The sequence below is a fragment of the Acytostelium subglobosum genome (genome assembly GCF_000787575.1).
Source record: "Acytostelium subglobosum LB1 DNA, scaffold: scaffold6, whole genome shotgun sequence".
NCBI lineage: Eukaryota > Evosea > Eumycetozoa > Acytosteliales > Acytosteliaceae > Acytostelium > Acytostelium subglobosum.
This window is the reverse complement of record NW_012236532.1, coordinates 788,002-806,900: the sequence shown is the minus strand read 5'-3', so window position 1 is coordinate 806,900 and position 18,899 is coordinate 788,002. Positions and strand designations below refer to the sequence as shown.

The 18,899-nt window shown below is 45.3% G+C and overlaps 9 protein-coding genes across 9 annotated transcripts; 4 read left to right on the top strand and 5 right to left on the bottom strand.

Moving 5' to 3' along the window:
- Nucleotides 1-782: 782 nt before the first annotated feature.
- Nucleotides 783-2,267, top strand: SAMD00019534_036590 (hypothetical protein; the record flags this gene model as incomplete). Its single annotated transcript, XM_012904551.1, has 2 exons — nt 783-2,021; nt 2,097-2,267. The coding sequence occupies 2 exons, from the start codon at nt 783-785 to the stop codon at nt 2,265-2,267; spliced, it is 1,410 nt and encodes a 469-aa protein (XP_012760005.1).
- Nucleotides 2,268-2,387: 120 nt separating this feature from the next.
- On the bottom strand, nt 2,388-5,321 carry SAMD00019534_036580 (hypothetical protein; the record flags this gene model as incomplete). The annotated part of the gene is made up of 2 exons (XM_012904550.1): nt 2,388-3,236; nt 3,312-5,321. The coding sequence occupies 2 exons, from the start codon at nt 5,319-5,321 to the stop codon at nt 2,388-2,390; spliced, it is 2,859 nt and encodes a 952-aa protein (XP_012760004.1).
- A 1,115-nt stretch (nt 5,322-6,436) lies between these two features.
- Nucleotides 6,437-8,339, bottom strand: SAMD00019534_036570 (hypothetical protein; the record flags this gene model as incomplete). The annotated part of the gene is made up of 3 exons (XM_012904549.1): nt 6,437-7,908; nt 7,971-8,156; nt 8,225-8,339. 3 exons carry the CDS (start codon nt 8,337-8,339, stop codon nt 6,437-6,439), a joined length of 1,773 nt encoding a protein of 590 aa, XP_012760003.1.
- Nucleotides 8,340-8,539: 200 nt separating this feature from the next.
- Nucleotides 8,540-9,338, top strand: SAMD00019534_036560 (hypothetical protein; the record flags this gene model as incomplete). Its single annotated transcript, XM_012904548.1, has 3 exons — nt 8,540-8,768; nt 8,856-8,975; nt 9,055-9,338. 3 exons carry the CDS (start codon nt 8,540-8,542, stop codon nt 9,336-9,338), a joined length of 633 nt encoding a protein of 210 aa, XP_012760002.1.
- A 429-nt stretch (nt 9,339-9,767) lies between these two features.
- Nucleotides 9,768-10,194, bottom strand: SAMD00019534_036550 (hypothetical protein; the record flags this gene model as incomplete). Its single annotated transcript, XM_012904547.1, has 2 exons — nt 9,768-9,935; nt 10,012-10,194. 2 exons carry the CDS (start codon nt 10,192-10,194, stop codon nt 9,768-9,770), a joined length of 351 nt encoding a protein of 116 aa, XP_012760001.1.
- A 977-nt stretch (nt 10,195-11,171) lies between these two features.
- On the top strand, nt 11,172-13,056 carry SAMD00019534_036540 (hypothetical protein; the record flags this gene model as incomplete). Its single annotated transcript, XM_012904546.1, has 3 exons — nt 11,172-11,330; nt 11,393-12,124; nt 12,184-13,056. 3 exons carry the CDS (start codon nt 11,172-11,174, stop codon nt 13,054-13,056), a joined length of 1,764 nt encoding a protein of 587 aa, XP_012760000.1.
- Nucleotides 13,057-13,208: 152 nt separating this feature from the next.
- Nucleotides 13,209-15,585, top strand: SAMD00019534_036530 (hypothetical protein; the record flags this gene model as incomplete). The annotated part of the gene is made up of 4 exons (XM_012904545.1): nt 13,209-13,353; nt 13,439-14,137; nt 14,238-14,726; nt 14,819-15,585. The coding sequence occupies 4 exons, from the start codon at nt 13,209-13,211 to the stop codon at nt 15,583-15,585; spliced, it is 2,100 nt and encodes a 699-aa protein (XP_012759999.1).
- Nucleotides 15,586-15,639: 54 nt separating this feature from the next.
- On the bottom strand, nt 15,640-17,427 carry SAMD00019534_036520 (hypothetical protein; the record flags this gene model as incomplete). The annotated part of the gene is made up of 1 exon (XM_012904544.1): nt 15,640-17,427. The coding sequence occupies one exon, from the start codon at nt 17,425-17,427 to the stop codon at nt 15,640-15,642; it is 1,788 nt and encodes a 595-aa protein (XP_012759998.1).
- Nucleotides 17,428-17,813: 386 nt separating this feature from the next.
- SAMD00019534_036510 (hypothetical protein) lies at nt 17,814-18,852 on the bottom strand (the record flags this gene model as incomplete). Its single annotated transcript, XM_012904543.1, has 3 exons — nt 17,814-18,373; nt 18,450-18,570; nt 18,640-18,852. The coding sequence occupies 3 exons, from the start codon at nt 18,850-18,852 to the stop codon at nt 17,814-17,816; spliced, it is 894 nt and encodes a 297-aa protein (XP_012759997.1).
- Between the last annotated feature and the right edge of the window lie 47 nt (nt 18,853-18,899).

The window sequence follows — 18,899 nt, the reverse complement described above, 5'->3', positions numbered from 1 at the left end:
GAGCTCTCCTGGTAGCAGAGCTCTACTGTTGTGCAGGCGAATGCAACACTTTTTGTTGTACTGTTAGTTAGTATTACGTTATCTTGGAGATGATATCCTTGGATATATATATATATATATATATATATATATACATTACCTAACAGTAAGGAATAAGATAGTTAATATATTTGTTGATTTCATGTTGTAGAATTAAGTAAGTATTATAATGAATTGAATGTCTTCAAATAGTAGACCTTTTGATTGTCTTTAGATCATGTCTTTAGATCAAAGTGAGAATAAACTGAACCCGAAAAGCCGAATATCTTTACTGTATGACGTCACTGGCTCAATTAAATTGAATTGAAGAGGCAAAAGGTCAGTGTTAAGAGACTGCAAACACAATGTCATCGTTGCTGGAGAAGAAGAACAAGATAATTGAAGTCAGCCGAGTAGGAAGAGGAGCTACAAGCTCTGAACCTCAAATTGACATCCACAACTTGATCCAGGAGAATATTGACAAGATATATGACAAACTCAGCCAGTTGAGTAACGAGTTTATAGAGAGCTTAACCAAGCAGATCAAGGGAGGCACAACAGCGAGCTGAACCTGATGCTGACTACTTTCTTGAAGACTCTAATGAAGAATGATCATTCCTGGACAAGTGTCAATCCAGATGACCACATGAATTAGAAAAGAAAGAAAGTGGCGCGTTTTCAACTTGAAGACGAACTCAAGTTAACATTCATGTGAATGTCATTCATTCACTCAAACAAATTATACATATATATAAATATAATACATGTTTGCTCCAAACCCTAATCAATCATCATTGGGATCAACATCTCTTGGTCAGTTCAATAGTGGAGCTAATAGTAGTATTGGCTCTACTGCTACATCGTCGACAACGAACAATGGATCACTGGCGTCTTTAAGTACGACTGCCAATGGCGGCAATAACATGTTCTCAATGACATCACGTCCTCAACCACTAAGTCAATACTCTCTTGGCGGTGGTGGCATGGGCATGGGAACTCAATCATTATCATCTCAACAGCAACAACCACAACAACAATCACAACAGCTACAACTACAACTACAACCACAGCAGCAACTGCAACAACAACAACTACTTCAATCACAACAACAACAGAATGATAAACATTACATACAGAGCAGGATCTTTGCACAGGATCGCGTGGACCTGTCGACCAGCACAGACAAGCGAAAGCCCATCATGGAGAACCCTGGCGTCTCCTCTCTGACGACCTCGCCGCCACACACTCAGCAGCAGATGCAGCACTCCCCGTCGACACCATATTCGCCGTTCAACGTCAAGAGTGGTGGGTACAACTCGATGCGTCAGTCTGGCTTCTCAGGCTACCCCTCGCAGTCCAACTATTCGCAGCAGCAACAGCAACAACAGCAGAACATGCTCATCAACAAAGACTACATCCCCAAGACATCGATATACGACGACCCGAGCCCATCGGCACTCTCATCAGTGCACGGCGCCAACAACCAACTACCAACCACCTCGCAGAGCATCACCATGTCATTCTTTGAGACGCCCGGCCAACCCAACTCGCTGCACCAGCTGGCGCTGCCGCCACCCCAGCAGCAACAACAACAGCAGCAACTACAGCAGCTACAACAACAACAGCAGCAGCTGTCACTATCAGCCTTTAACAACTCTACAATGGTGGCCTCTGGCACAGGAGCAACAGCGCCAATGATGTCATCATCCATTCAGACCACGTCCAACTACTTCTCGCCCACGGCAGACAGTCAACATCTCTACAGCGACAAGTATGATAAGCGATGGGTGACAGTATTTGGCTTCCCACTGGCCAGTAGCGATGTCATACTGGACGTTATCGAGACACATGCACACATTGTCGAACTTAAATATCCACATGCCAACGCTCACTGGATACACATCCGACTCGAATCAGAATCCGTAGCCAATGACCTACTCACAAAGAATGGTTTGATACATGGCAACTATATGATTGGTATAACTCCCTGCAAAGACATCATTGTAAGTGCTCAGTTGTTTGATTGTTCGGTTTATTGATTTAATGATCGCGCTAACTTGATCATACACGACTTCCAGAAATCTGGACCACTTCCAGAACCAAGTGCTCAAGTTCCATTCAAAGAGTTGGAGGCATATGCTCCACATAGAAGCAACTACGACCCAATGGAGTATTCGACAAATCAACCAAACACCTCCTCCAATCCATCAATATTCTCCAAGATATCAGAGTACGTCTTTGGCCTCTGATCAGATGACCAGCCTCAACTTGGAAAAGACAAATAACAAATACACAAGACGCGCGGCACGCACATGCAGCGAATGCGCATGCGAAAGAGAGCTCTAGATAGATAGAGAAGGGGTATTACATTACATGTCAGACTGGAACTGCTCTTGAGCGTCCTCGCTGAACGCAGAGTCGCTGGAGCTGCTCTTGGTCGACGAGTTGCTCATGTCGCGCTGCAGGTTGAATATCGAAGCGGCAGTCGGTAGGCTGCCACTGCTGTGCGACAGCTCGCTGCGGTTGAGGTGCTGAAGGGGCTGTGTTTTGGTTCTCTGTTGATTGAGCAGCTGAGGCAGACGGGCAATGGGTTTGAGTGGCTCATTCCATCGCTTGTCCTCCTTGGAGCCCTTCTTGGGAGTTGGCGGCAGCGGTTTCTGGGGAGCCGTCGACTGCTGCTCCGAGGCGTGGCTGCCGCCCGATATCATGGTGGGCAGCTGCGGAGTCGACTTTGATATATAGTTCAGGAATGAGTTCTTGGTATGCAGGACAGGCGGGCTGCTGCTGGATGGAGATGTCTCCAGGTGCTTCCACAGCTCGACGACAGTCCTCATCTCGTTCTCCAGGCGATGCAGCCTGCCAAACGTGATGCCGCTGATGGTTACGATGTCCAGACGCTTCTCGGTCGGGCTGGTCGTGTCCTCCAGGCGGCGCATGTCCAACAGGTACTCGATGTCCTTGAAGATGCGATCGATATGCGAGCACTTTTGGCGCTCGAGGTTCTGCTTGTGCATCAGATACAGCTGACGCAGGCGATCCATATCCAGCATGCCATTGGCCTCGAGCTCGGCCAGCGACACGTCAAAAGCGCCAATACAATCCAATACTACCAGTTTACATTTTACAACAAACAGCTCTATCTTTGGATACACGTCGCGGACGAGCTTCTCCACAACCGTCTTGCTGAACTGCACGCTAGACTTTGTTTGTCCTCCTCCCTGTGAGTGATTGAATGGTAGTTAGTATCCAGGTCTTGGACTGGACAGCCCAGGGGAGTGACGGACTACACTTACATTAGGGGTCAATATGTCGTGTAGCAGATCAAGGTTGAATCGGACAGCTGCCATGTTCTGTGGCGGCTTCTCCATGTAGTCTTGTGGAACGGCGTTGAAGTCGAATTGACGCTTCAGGAGGAAGGACTCGACCTCCTCCCTGCTTATAGCCATCCACCATTGAGACAGCTTGTTGTTGGCCGATCCCTCGAGGATCTCCTTCTTCTCCTCCATCAGCTTCTGTAGGTTGAGGTCGACATAGGTCATCAGCTGTTGAATGCGCGTCCTGATCTTCTTTTCGCGGTCGGCCTCGATGTTCTTAGCCATCTCCTCCATCTGCATCAGCAGGGGGATGTAGAAGCAGGTCTTGCGCGTGGTCTCCAAGAATGGTTTGGACTCCTGCTTGGCAAACTGGATGGCCTGCGTCAGCAGGGGCAGCTGGCTGAGGTTGTTCTCGAGCTGGCCCATCACGCGACGACAGTTCTTGATGGCGGGCATCTCGGCGAACGACGTCTGGTTGCTGCGACATCGCTCAAAGATGCTAATCTCAACGCCCTTGGACTCGAGGTAGCGATACAAGAGGTCGTTCTCGCGCTGCGCCAGGCTGAGATTGAAGGGGATGGACGGGTCGACGATCAGCTTGACGATGTTCTTCTCCGACCGGATCTGCTCAACGATCTCGGGGCTGAGCTTGTAGACGTTGGAGCTGTTCACGATGGTCGTGGACGTCTTGGCGTCCTCGGTTGGTATCGTGAAGATCTTGCAACTGCGGCTCAGATGCTCGTCGTCGAATCTCGCAAACTTATATACATTTGGTCGATTGCTCAGCTCGATGGACTCGTCTAGCGCGTGACTCAAACTACTGTTACTCTTGTTTGTGATTGATATGTTGCTGTGATTGTTGTTGTTGTTGTTATTGTTGTTGTTGCTGTTAATGCTGATGTTGCTTGTGTTGTGTGGCTTGTTGGAAGTTGGTGCTACTGTGGTAGCAGGCTCATCATCAATGTCAAAGACATAGTCGTCGTCATCCGCTCCACCATTGCCGCTGCCATTATTACTGTTGTTTATGCCACTACCGCCGCCAATACCATCATTGCCAAGGTCGACCACTACCAATTCGCCTCGCTTAAAGTCCAAACCATTGAGTGTGGCGGACATCTTGCGCACCTCCTTGATGAGCGACTCGTCTTTGAGCGCACCCCAGCTCTTGATCATCCTGACCAACGATCGCTTGTTGTATGAGTGCTGTGAACGGAACTTAAAGAGGCCGTCGATGAACGACGAGCTGAGCTCGCAGCCAATGAGTGAGTTGTCGGGATCGGTACGATGCGATGTGAGATAGTCGTAGAGCTCGCGCGCCATCTTGACCTCTGGCGCCTCCTTGACAAAGTAGGCGGCTGAGGGTGGCGACGCGGCCAGATTGGGCGACATGTGCATGGGCGAGGGATTGGCCGACGCGCCATTGCTGTGCAACGACATGGACAGGCCGGCCAGCGTCAGGTTCTCCATCACTGACGAGTCGTGGCCTTGCGCGCTGGATGGCACAGAGTTGGGTGAGTTGGTGCTGTTCGAGGTGCCAGTCGACGTGATCGAGCCAGACATCTCGTAGATGGGGCCTGACGATGTTTGGCCGCCCAAACTGCTGTTGCTGCTGTTGGGGTTGCTGACAATCAATGGCGACTCCTTGTTGATGATCCGCAGATATTCTGTCAGCTGAGCGATGATCTTGGCGAGGCGCTGGCGCCGGATGGGCGTGCACGAATGGATGAAGCGCAGATGAAAGATGTGCACGAGCGAGCGATCGGCCTTGAACTCGATGAGGTGTCGCATCAAGTTGTTGATCTTGGCCACAAACAACTTCTCCTCCTTGTCATTCTTTCGTTTGCGCAGCTTGGTGAATGTCACGTCCTTATAGTCTGCTTCGTGCATCATGTCCTCCATCCTCGCCAGCAGTGACTCGAGGTTTGTGATATGTGACTCCATCGTTGCCGTCACAATCTTTCCCGACATTTGTGGGGCTGTAAAGTTCATAGCTATAGCTCTAGCTGTTTCTGCTGTTGCTGCTGTTGCTGCTGTTGCTGCTACTGTGGCGCTCTAGCTGTAGCTTTAAGCTATTGCTTATATATTATATTATATGTATGATTGAATGAATGAGACTACTCTACTCAACAATCAGTCTGTATCATCTGTTGTGTATCTTTGTGTCTGTGTCTGTGTCTATCTGTATGCCTGTAAAATTGTTGTGCTGTTGTCTGTCTGATTGTCTGTCTGATTGTCTGTGGATAGTGCGCGCAATGCGAAAGCATTGGAAACAAGGTGTTAGATTATTGATATATATATGTATATATTATGTGATTGCATGAATGATTGATGTGATGTGATGTGATGTGAATGAATGATAGACAGCGTGTTTGCAAACACAACAACAACAAGAGTGTTTAGAAGTAACCGTTGTATCGTGTGTGTCGTGTGTGGGGGATGTGAATGAATGAAAGAATGAGGTGTGTGGGTCGTGTAACGGTTGGAATCAAGATCGTATTGATTGAGCGAGTGTGTTTGCGATGGTGATGTGATGAGAGTCAATGAATGAGCGAATGAATGAATGAATGCCCTACCTCAGAGAATCAGTGAATGAGTGAAATGAGTGGAACTAGACAATGTTGTTCTTTGCTCTTTGCTCTTTACGCTGAATGATGTTGATGAGCAAATGAATGAATGAAGGATTTGGATGATGATACCTTTTAAAAAAAAGATGTGTTGTGTGCTCTATCTCTCTTTATCTCTGATCACGATGTAATAATTTAATAAGTCTACACGTCATGCACCCCTTCTCCTTTGTTTGTTTAGTGATGCCTCTCTAAAAACAATGTTGTAAACCAAAGACCTCTCCTTCTGATTGTTTTTCCAATTTTATTTTGTATTATTATTTTTTTGTGTGATTTTCTTTTTGGACTCAACCCAATCAAAAAAAAGCCTCTGTTGTCCATTCTGCCCTTGCACATCACAAACCATACAACCACTAAACAATCAAGTGTGATCACTGCACGTCATCAACCAATACAATCCAATACAATCCATGTTGCTTCTGTGCGACCATCATGACACTGAACAGTGTAAAAGAGTGCGTAAGTGAGGTCTCGCTTGACTCAACTCAGTTTATTCTCGGCGTATGTGGTAAGGTTCTTGAATGGGTCGTCAACAGTGCCAACGATGACATGACGATTGGTCGATTGTTTGTTGTTGTTGTCCTCGCAAATTGTGATCGGGTTGGGCGAAATGGTGTTGTTGTTTGGAAGTATAATGGAATCACCAATGGCGAATGATTCGCCAAGTAATAGGTCATAGTTAACTATGTTATGTTTGTTGTTGTTAATGGTGCGCTGCGATGATGTACCATTGCCAATGTACAGTGGATCAAGATCAAGATCCAGGATATTATTGTTGTTGTTGTTGTACGATCGATGTCTGGACGATGTAGTGTTTGTGGTGGTTGTGGATGATGTTGTTGGGGATAACGTGTGATTGTGTGAGGTTGTCTTGGTTACATTGACGACTGAAAGTCCTCCAAACATTCCAGGAGATGTTGGAGGAGGGGTATGTGAGCCAAGCCCAAGGCCAACGCCAATGCCACGGCCAGGGCTTGACGAAGATGGATGCTCGTCAAATTCAAACATGTTGTTCTTGTGATCGATTGGCGGAGAAGGTACCATGATTGGACTACTGTCGCCGCTGGTGTTATTGCTGCTGGTCGTGGGCAGGACGATGGGCATCTCGATGCCAAGTATCTTGAGGATTTGTTTGGATTTCTCTCGGATGGACTTGTGTAATGATGTCGATAAGTTGATGAGAGATTGTGAATGTTGTTGAAAGTACATTGTGCAAGTTTGTTGTTGTCCATCATTGATCAGTGTTTCTATCAGTTGTAATGTCTTTTGTTTGATCTGCCAATGTTTGCTCTGTGTCTTGGCATCCAGTTGATCGAGTATCACCAGTTGTTGTTGTTGTTGTTGTTGTTGTCCAACTTCATTCCAATATTGAATGAATCTTGCAATTGATGTAGAAGATAATGTAGTTGAAGTATGATTGCCAATGATCTCATCAATAATGTCTTGTTGTGGTGCACTATGAACATCATCATGGTCTGATAATGATGATGGTGATGAACCCATTAGATGTGTGCCGTCACGCACTGGAATGGATGGTCGTGAGTCAACATCATTCAATGTTGGTCGTCTTGTTGAATTATTGTGATTGCCGTGTAGCTTATCAGTGACCGCGCCAATCTTCTCTACAACCTTGTCCAACTTTGATTGAGGTGGCAATGGTGCATTTGTCATTGATCCATTTGATCCAAACCCAACTATAACTCGGTTGTTTGATGATGATGATGATGATGTTGATGATGTTGTGTTGCCATTGCTTTGTTGTTGCTGATGAGTCCTCGGTTGGACTTGAACCACAGTCTGTGGCGTCTGTGTGAATGATAATGATGATGATGATGGATGAGGAGTAGGAGTCGATGTGAATTGAAACAACAAGTTCAATAACTTGTTGGCCTCCTCCCTTACTGCAGCATATGGAGCATCTCCATGGAATTGGTCCAATTGACCTCTATAATCTAGTGAGGGCAATGATGTGTGAGTGATTGATGAATGGATTGATTGGTCAACAGATTCATACTTGTACATTGTTGTAGATGATCTGAACATGTTGATAAATCTTGTTTGAACACTGCACTACCCTTGAGTACCAAGTGTTTCATGCACTTTAGACACTTCAGCTTGACAACAGGTGAGTCCTTCTTCAAACGATTCAACAATTGTGATAATATCTGTTGACATTTCTCAACCGACTGATTGGATTCATCTATATATCAATCAATCTATCTTGTTAGTATCATTCATTCGATCATTCATATGACATCAACAACATACTCTGAAGGTCAACAAACATGTAACCTGGTGTAGGTTGATCGTTATCGGATGTGGCACGGCCAACCAATGATTGTGAAGGTACCAAGGTGTCAATCACCGTGTTAAGCTTCTGCATATATTATGTATGTATGTATGTATGTATGTATTTGTATAACTACAACTATCTTGATGATGAATGAATGGATGAATGTAATAAAGTTGTAAATTGCAAAGGGGGGACCCCTTTGAAAAGTCCATGTACTAATATCTTTGGCATTCATTCTTTGATTCATTCATTCAATCTCGTGCATACTTATAGATATACAAATAATAGTAATGGAGAGTAGGATACCAGCAAGCAGCAATATATTGTCATCATCGACTTCTTCGACAGCATCGGCAAACACTTCATCATTGAATAGTAGCACTGGACAAGATACTACTAATCAACAAAAGGCTGCCAATGATATCATCACTCCCAACCTGCCTCCACAGGCTGATCTCCAGGATGCCACATCAGAGATGTTTACAAAGGTTGCCAAGTATCTAAGTTCAGAGCTATCAGGTATGTATATGCTCATTCATTCATTCAATCAATCAATCATTCGACTCACTCACTCATTCATCTCATCAATCATCATCAATGATGTAGCTACTGTTGCCGACTACAACTTGTTGATTCAGATGAATGATGTTACATCTGCCAAGTACAAGGATATGCATGAGATCACCAAGGGTCTGACCCTGTACATGGGCGACCTGAAGCAGAAGTGTAAGCATGCAAGACTCGTGTGATTGACGATATTCAAACGAATTGAATTACTTACTGACATGTTGTTGTCGATGATTAGACGAGGAGTTCATGCCATACTTGGACAAGATTGATGAGCTCGATAAGAATGTAGGCGATCTCGAGAAGACTGTTCAGTTGATTGATGAATATACAAAGAGGTTGGAGACAAAGATAAAGAATATCGATAAGAGTGCTTTGTTGCCAATTAAGCCACAGCAACAACAGCAGCCACAACAGCCACAGCAGGCACAGCAACAAGCTGCTACTACTACTGCTGCTGTTGTTCCACCAGCTGCCACCGCCACTACCACAACACCTCAGCCAGCGTCGAGCCAATCCTAATCAATACACAGTGTAACATATAATAATAAACAATTCTAGATATCGAGTCGAGTCGAGCGATAGGGACTTGCCCATGGACATCATATTGAGGGGACAATGATTGATTGATTGATCAATCTATTGTGTTTATTGTTGTTGTCGCTAGACCTATATATATATATTGTATACTGATGCTGTTCGAACGATTGATCGATTGATTGAAGTCAACTATTATTACACTGCAGCTATATTGATTGATTAATTGATTGGTCGCTGCTGATTCTACTACTACTTCTACATGTTGTCGTCTATTCTCTACTCTACTCTGCTCTACTCTTCTCTTCATGACAGACGACATCGACATCGTCTTTATAAAGTATTCGTCATTATCATCGTCGTTGTCATCATTCGTTTCGTTGTCTACATCATCGAGTTGATATCATATCATCATTAAAGTGTTAACTTTTGTGATTGAGGTGATGATGCAGTTGCAGTGACAGGTGAAGCAAACAGATCTGATGGCAATGTGACCTGCATCTCAAACACGTCCAAGTCGCTCCTATCATCGCTCTTTCTAAATGAGAATGTAACATCATTCATATTGACCTTCCAATATTTCTATTCATTGTTTGATTGATACATTGTTAGAGCATGTCAACCGATGTATGAATGAATGAATGATTGAATGACATACAGATACAACTTGCAGCACCTCTCCCTTTATCTGATTGAGGTTCTCATCTTTGAGTGAACGGACACCACGTTGATCACGAAGGAAGCTCTGCATACGCTCCTTGGCAATGTTGGCTGTGACCTGTTGCTGTGAGGTGTGATTGAACACCTTTGATATGATCTGTCTGAATGATGAAAGAGACATTGTGAACAACAAGTATATATAATATAATGTATAAATATAACAAAATTGATTTAGGTGAATGAATGAAGTTGATTGAATGAATGATGAGTTGACTATCAAATCAAGATTCTCAACACAAGATGTTTGAGGGGGGACAATACCCTCGCACTAAATAGTTCCCCATTAATCATAACATTGATTGAATGATACAGATAATAGGTAATTATCATTGTACTAACAATCTAGTATTCTATAGCGAAGTTCAAGATAGAGTGATCAACATAATGATGATGGTAACATCATAGTCCCTGGGTCCTTGGGTCTTGAAATTGGATGTTTCTTCTTACTTTGGTTATAATGAATGAAATAATGAATGGGCAATTATCTTAATCGCGAGTTAGATATGATAAATGTTGTTGAGTGGTTGAATGATGGAGCACTGCTTGATGGTTTGACTGGGTAATCAATCAATCAATGAGTGTGTTGTGTGTCTATTGAGCCCGAGATTGAATGTAATGTTAACAACAACTAGTTGTCTAAATGAACCCACTCTGTGAGATTAATTGATTGATTGTTCAGTCAGTGTCAACACCATCATTAGATACTACTACAATCTCATACACTCATACACATACATAAATTGAACTTATATTGTATATGTTTATTGTTGTAGTACTAGACACAGATATCCATTAATAGTATTGGTTGTAGATCATTGTCAACACATCAGTATATCAACATCATCAACATCATCATCATCATCATCAACATCACCATAAATATCATCCAAGTGATCGTCTTGAAATTGACAACAACCAGACGATTGTTTGATTGATCAATATCCACAATCCACAATCCATATATTCCATTATCCATATATTAATATTCATATATATATATATTTATAATAATAGTATAATAATTATAATAACAATATGACAGCTGCAGTAGCAACAACAGTAGACACTCTGGTGTGTGTTAGGGATCTCCCATTCAGTATGAAGCCAGATGACTTTGTTGCCATTGTCAAATGCATCACAGACGTAGATTGTATCAAAGCATCAAAGTCCAACACGACAACCGTCTCATTCCAACTATCCTCACACAAGGATTACGAACGACTAATCGAGTATCCAATAACAATCAAGAAGAAGATTGTAAGTAGTGTAGTAACATGGTACTGATGTGATTGATCACATGACTAACTGATTGACCACAGGTTAAGTTTGAATTGGAAGTTGGTAGTGGATATGGAACACAGATAAAGGTGATGTTGAGTGGATTGAGCAAGGATACTACGAAGCATGATGTTATTAGGGTACTCTCTGGTTGTTTGGATATAAATCTGGCAATAACTGCAATTGAATTGAAGGAATCAAGTGGTGTGGCAGTACTCACTTTGTCCAATATCGATGCCAAGTCACTACTCAATCTCTATCCACTTAGGATAAAAGGACAGACAATCAAGTCAACTCTGGCTGGTACCTCCACCTCCACCTCCTCCGGAGCCTCATCATCATCATCAACTTCGACGGAGAGTAATGGCACATTATCATCAGGCTCATCATATTATGAGAGAAAGACATCAACTGCATCTCAATTCCAAAGAACTGAGCTTTATAGTCCATTCAAGGAGACAACGAATGGATCATCGTCATCAACTACGACAACATCATCTGCCCCTGCCCATGCCCATACTCATACCCCAGCTACTGCTGTAGTGAACGAACCAAAGATTGACACTACATCACCAAGGAGTCAAGAGAAGGCGGATGAGGTGTCAAAGTTGGCATATACTACATCTCCAAGAGGTATTTCCGCCGACACTTCTGTCGCTGTGCCCAAGGCAGATGCCAGTGTCCCTGTGGTCCAAGTACCTTCCGAGGAAGCATCCGTTGAGGAGAAGTTAAAGAAGTTGGCTGAGGAGAGGCAACAGATCCGTTTGGTTCATGTAAGTACAATAAGAGTCTATGATTGATTCATCGATCCACTAATTAGTATGAATGTTAGATCACTCGTGGTCGACCCAAGACACCAAGTTGCCATGTCAAGTCACCTTTGAGTGATGCTCCAAGAACAACTCAAGATGATAACATTGGCACCACCTCATCATCAATTGCATCATCATCGTCAACCTCGACATCAATTCCAGACGAAGCCACTACAGCATCAAGTCATTCAACTTCATCGACCAACGCGTCTCATCATCAAACTACTACACCTAATGCGGCCGCCTTAAGTGGCGGACTCCGTGTGATGTTACCCGGTTTCAACAATGTCAGTCTGAAGCCTGTCTCTGCCCAGAGGAATGAGAGACCAAAGTCAATGTTTGTCACATCGTCCACATCTTCATCATCTTCATCATCCAATGGCAACCAATCCAATGGTCATGGTAGCAACCTAAATATCCAAAAGAGTAACTTCAACAGCAACTATGTTGTCGCGCCAAAGTCCAGCACATTCTCAACATCACCAATTGTTGTTTTGACGCCCAAGGATGAGCCATCCACCAAGACAACTACTGCACCAGTATCATCGACAGCAACACCAATCAAGAGTAATGTTGTAAGAGTGGAGACATTCAAGAGTGTGGCCAAGGTACAACCAAAGTCGCCAGACACCTACAGCAGCAACTACAACAACAGCAATAGTGGTAATAATATTCCAACAACAAGTCTTCGCACTGGAGGAGCATCAACAACGACCTCAACAACATCTGGAAGCAATGGAATCCCAAGAGTGACATCGACATCATCAGTTGCATCATCCATATCCCACTCCAACTCGAGCTCCAAAGTGTCTGGCACTACCAACTCATCAACCAGTGTAGTATCCAACAACAAACTACTGTTTGAGAACATGTCAAGAGTATCCGCCAAGTAATTCAACTTTGAAAAGAACTTCAAGAATTGAGTTGATTTGATTGATTGGAAAAACGAACGAAACACAATCTGACCCTTTTCATTCATTCATTCGTGTATTCGTTGTAATAAAGACTACAAGTAATATTTATATATATCATATAATATCACATAATGTGTGACTATTATAGACAGGCAGCAGGTGTTATTGATAAGCTACTTCAGAAGAAGGGTAGCATCAAAGGACTATCCTTCCAATCCTCAAACTCAGAGTCAAACAGCAAGACTGCCTACGCTCTAGTTTGCGAGACACTAAAGTGTAAGTCAACATACTTACACATACATATCACTCATCCAATCAATCAATCATACTTACTCATACTTACTCTTTCACTCACTCTTAGATAAAGATACAATTGATGAGTTGTTAACAACTGTACAGGGATTGAAGGATGACAAGACGATTGGATATAGTTTGTTGCTAGTGATGCTGTATGAGTTGATGTTTGGAGCGAATCAATCGATAAAGGGTGGAGGTCATGCTAAGAAGTCGGTAATGGCTTATAAAGTTCAATTGTCTGCTGCTTTGGCAAGATTAAAGATAAGGAGACAGGTGGCCAATAATGTTGACTTGTTGCCAGAGTCGATACGCAACCCTATACTACTGCCACGCTATGTCCGTGTCAATACCAATGTCTGTCAACCACAACATGTCATCGATCACTTTGTCAAGAATGAAGCGTACACGCTCAACACGGCCAACACATATTGCACCAAGCTGGACTATGGCGTGGACGCCAAGACCTTCTTCCAAGACCAGGACTTTCCCTCAATATTGGTATTCGCGCCAAACGTCGACTTGCACGATCATCCACTTCTGCTGAGTGGACACATCATCCTTCAGGACAAGGCTAGTTGTCTGCCAGCCTTTGTTCTCAATCCTCCCGAGAATACGCTGGCCATCGACTCATGCTCGGCACCAGGAAACAAGACATCTCTCCTAAGTGCACTCATGAAGAACACAGGCAGGATCTACGCCATCGAGAAAGATGCCAAGCGCATGGGCACATTGGTCAAGCTCACAGGAAGGTCGCGATGTAACAGTATGTGTTTGTACTGGCTTGGGGATGGGATGGGATGATCCCATCAATCAATCAATCAATCGATCAATCACTGACCCGCCACAACCTCGCGACACATTAGACATTCAGCCATTGAACAAGAGTTTCTTTGACTTGGATCACTCAGATCCAAGGTTTAAGAATGTGGAGTATGTCTTGTGCGATCCATCATGCTCGGGATCTGGTATCGTCAATCGTTTGGATCATTTGTTGGCATCGACCACTGGTGGATCTGCACCAGCCACAGCTGAAGAGAATGATGATATTGAAGATTTGATCAGGGAGAAGGGCGAGCAGGCAAAGAAGAATGGCGGTGGAGGGAGCAAGAAGCAATCGACCAACACCTTGGACAAGGATGCAAAGAAACCAACGAGGAAAGAGAAGAAGGAACAAGCAATGAAGCGCAAGTTGGAAGAGATGAAACAGAGCAAATCTAAAGGCAAAGATGCTTCAAAGGACAAGTCTGGCGATGCTTCCAAAGATGAAGAAGAGGTTGAGGTCATGGACGAGTCCCAAAGGCTGGCCCTGCTGGCTGACTTCCAATTCTCAATCATAATGCATGCATTCCAATGTATGTATACAGGCTAGCTGGCCAACTCACCCATTCGTTCAATCAAGCAATCAGACTGATGAACTAACTCACTCCCCGCCACGCTATTCAAGTCCCATGTGTGAAGAGAGTAGTGTACTCAACATGCTCGGTACATCAGGTTGAGAATGAGGATGTTGTGAAAAGGGCACTGGACGAGCTGAATTGTGATGGAGAGAAGTGGAGACTGGCAAACATATTGCCACATTGGAATAAGAGTAGGGGATTGTCATTGTTCAAGAACAGCGAGTATTGTTTGAGAATGTCACCAGCAAGCGACAACACAATTGGATTCTTTGTTGCCTGTTTCGAGAAGATCAATCCAACGCCAATCAATCCGATCGAAGCCAGATTGCCACTTCCACCAATCGACATTGATCCAAAGTTCCATCATCAACATCAACCGAATCATAAATATCAATCAACATCAACATCAACATCACAATCACAAGCTGCCAAACATAATGCTAAGGCAACAACAACAACTACGAACAAGACCAAAGTACCCAAAAAGGCTACGCAGCCCAAGAGTACTGTAAAAGGAAAGACAGCATCCAAGTCCATGACCAAGCCCAAGCCTACGACCAAGACCCCTACACAGGCCAAGGCCAAGCCCAAGGCTATCGAACAAGTCAAGCCAGCATTTAAAGTCGAGCCCAAGATCAAGACTGAGGAACAGCCAAAGAAGAAATCAAAGACAGGACGCGATGCCAAGACACCAAATGCTGGCGCTGCTGTCACACCAGTTGCACCTGGAGGCCACTCCCCAGTCAAGCTATGGGACGACAATGCATTTAAAGCACCAGCCATCGATGGTGGCAGCAAGAAGAAGAAGAAATAAATGACCTGGACCTGGAATCATTCCACGATTTTAGTATATTACACAATATTTACTTTATAATTCCCTGTCCTTGAAGTCTTCCTCAATGGCGAGAGATGATTGAATATCGCCATCCATAGCGTCAATGGCATCCTGGATGCTAGAGTCATCCTCGCCAGTGTTGATGCCAGTGAGGATGGGGTCATAGTTCTTGTCGCCCTTGTCTGTGGAGCGAGCCAGCAGACAGCCAATGCCAAATGCGACCACGCCCAGACCCAGCACGCCTCCCACAATGATTAGCACCAGCTTCCACTTGGCCATGCTGTGCGCCTGCGGTATGGGTACCTCGCCACATAGCTCGATGTAGTCCTTTGCGCCAAAAAACGTGCAGAACGTGTACTCTGGTATCAGGCTGCAGTATATGTTGAAGCGGTTCTCGTACTCGTTGGCACTGCCGCTGTTGTCGGTGCTGTCACCGTTGTTGCCCGTGTGTGAGGTGTCGGTGTTGTTGTCAATGATCACGGGCTGTGGGATAGTCACGGACGATGCGCTGCAGTACATCGTGCCGCCGAGTTGCGCGCGGTTGTTGTCGATCGTGACGTTGTTCATTGTGAAGCGGCCAAACGTGGTGAAGATGGCGCCACCGTTGAGCGATGCGTTGTTGCCATCGATGTGGACGTTGGTGATATCGCCCTCGGCGTAGCCAAAGTAGAGCGCGCCACCCTGGATCGCGGTGTTTTGCACGAATGACGTGGAAGTGATGTCAAAGTTGGCCTCGTCAAAGTATAACGCGCCACCATTGGAGCCAGCATTGCCGACCAAATGGCATTCCGACACATTCAGGTAGCTGGGCGAGGTTTTCGCGGCCACAGCGCCACCTACACCGCGTGCAGCGTTATTTGTGAAGTTGGTATTGCGCATGTGAAGACCGGACTGGCCGAGGTAGATCGCACCACCAACGCCGGCCTCGTTGTCGACAAAGTTGCAGTAGTCGAATGTTGAGGAGGAAACGTGCTGATTGAAGAAGAGGATGGCTCCTCCGTCGGCGTTGACGCCGTTCGAGTCGAACAGAACGTGCATGGCGTGGATGGGAGCGCTTGCTGAGTTGATGGCGCCTCCGTTCCTCGCCGAGTTCTCCACAAACTCGCTGTGTTTGAGTAGTAGAGTAGTGTACTCGGTGTTGATGGCGCCTCCGTTTTTCGCCTCGTTCGCAGTGAACAGGCAGCGATCGACGCTGAGCACTGCGCGTGCAAGGACCGCGGGGTCGTACGAGCTCGTGTTGAACACAACGTTGATTGCGCCGCCATCATTGTCGCCGGCCGTATTGTTGTTGAATGTACAGTTGGTCAGTGTGATAGACATTGAAGAGTTGGTGATCATCGCTGAGATGGCACCACCGTCGCCATTCTTGTTGTTGCCACCCTGGAAGGTGACGCCGCGTACGCTGATCGTGGTCGAGGCGTTGGCCGGGACGCTGGTGGTTGGCTCCTGGACGACCAAGATGGGACCTCCCTCAAAGCCGGCGTCGATTGTCGTCGGGGCCGATTCATTCTGCGCGGCCATCGTGACTGTGAGACCAAAGAGCTGCGCGTTGATGTTGCCCTTGCTGGGGTAGGTGCCTGGCGCCATGTAGATCGTCATGTTCAGCTGCGACGCTTTGTAGTCTTGGTTGCCAAGCGATGCAAATAGGTCTGCCAGTGACCAACATGGGTGGTCCGAGTCCAGGCCACACGTAATATTTCTAACACCGCTTGCTGGCTGTGGTGTAATGTAGACTGTGAGTGGCTGTAGTGTTTGTGCGTTGCCACTCTGTGCGCAGCAGAGCAGATGCAGCAACAGCACAAGAAGTAGCTGCAGCGACATTATATATAAAGATAAAGATAGTATTTGTTTAATTGATTATCAAGAGATTGAAGTGTTTTGGCCCTATTAGGCCCTTCGCCTTGGCCTCCGACCCACACCCCCACCAAGGGTTGGACCATTGTTTGGGCTTTCCCTTGTTTTGATGATGTGATAGGGCGAATGGGTTGGGGCTTCCATGGAAGTTCGAGTCTATGGTACAACAAGATGTTAGAAAGATTCAATGATTGATTGGGCCACTCACTCACCCACTCTCCAATGTTGTTGGAACTATTCCAGGATATGGATGAATGAATGAATGAATGAATAGTTATATTGTGATCACTTCACTTCAGCGCCAACCTAGGGCACTGAATGACTGACGATAGATCAATGGCATGCCATGGGTCTCATTTCTGTTCATTTGATTCACGACGTACCATCTCGGCAAGTTTGTGAAGTCCAGCAACGTAGGAGAGGATGTAGTCGGTGATCGAGGCCGGCAGATGGTAGAGTATGCGCATCTGCATGGAGAGTGGAGCAGTGACGTAGTGTGCGGGTGGGTTGGCGCGCAGCACCGCGTTAATGGTGCGCTCGGCAAAGTCCTTTGCTGGCATGCCACGGTCCACAGCATATGTCGATCGCTTGACAATATACTCTCTGATTCGCTCGTATAGCGTGCCCGTGCTCTCCAATCGCTGATTCATCTCGGGTATGGCATTGTTTGCCAGCTCACTCTTGACTGCGCCTGGCTGGACGATCACCACCTTGACGCCAAACGGTGCCAACTCCATACGAAGTGCATCACTCCATGCATGTACCGCGGCCTTGCTTGCACAATACATACTTGAGAATGGGTTGGACACCAATCCCGAGACACTACCAATCTGAACCACAAGTCCAGAGCGTTGATCAACCATAATCTTTGCAGCCTCATTTGTAACATTGATCAATCCAAAGAAGTTGGTATCTGTTCATTGACCATGGATCATGTTTGATTGATTGAGTTAGTATGAGTGATGGTGTTGGTGATCAAGGACGCGTACCTATGATGTCTCGTGCATCCTTGTCAGGCAACTCAATGGCTGGCGAGTAGTGAGTGATTCCAGCATTGTTGACCAATATATCTATTCTTCCTTCGTTTGACTTGATCGTCGATATACAGTTCTTGGATGAATGAATGAGATGGGAGGGTCAGCTGGGGTGATGTGATGATGTGTCCTTGAGTATACTTACTTTGATTGATTTGGCATCGGTCACATCCAACTCTAGAATGACCATACCCTCATTCTCCAGATCCCTGATTGATTGTAACCTTCTGGCTGTGGCGTAAACTCTAATATCTGATTGAGCATTCAATGCCCTTGCCAACTCTTTGCCAATGCCCGATGAACATCCTGTTACCAAAGCAATCCTTTTAGTTCTATGTTGTTGCTCACTTGTTGTCATTATTTGTTTGTTTGTTATAAGTATGTTTACTTGTCTTTGACAAATGA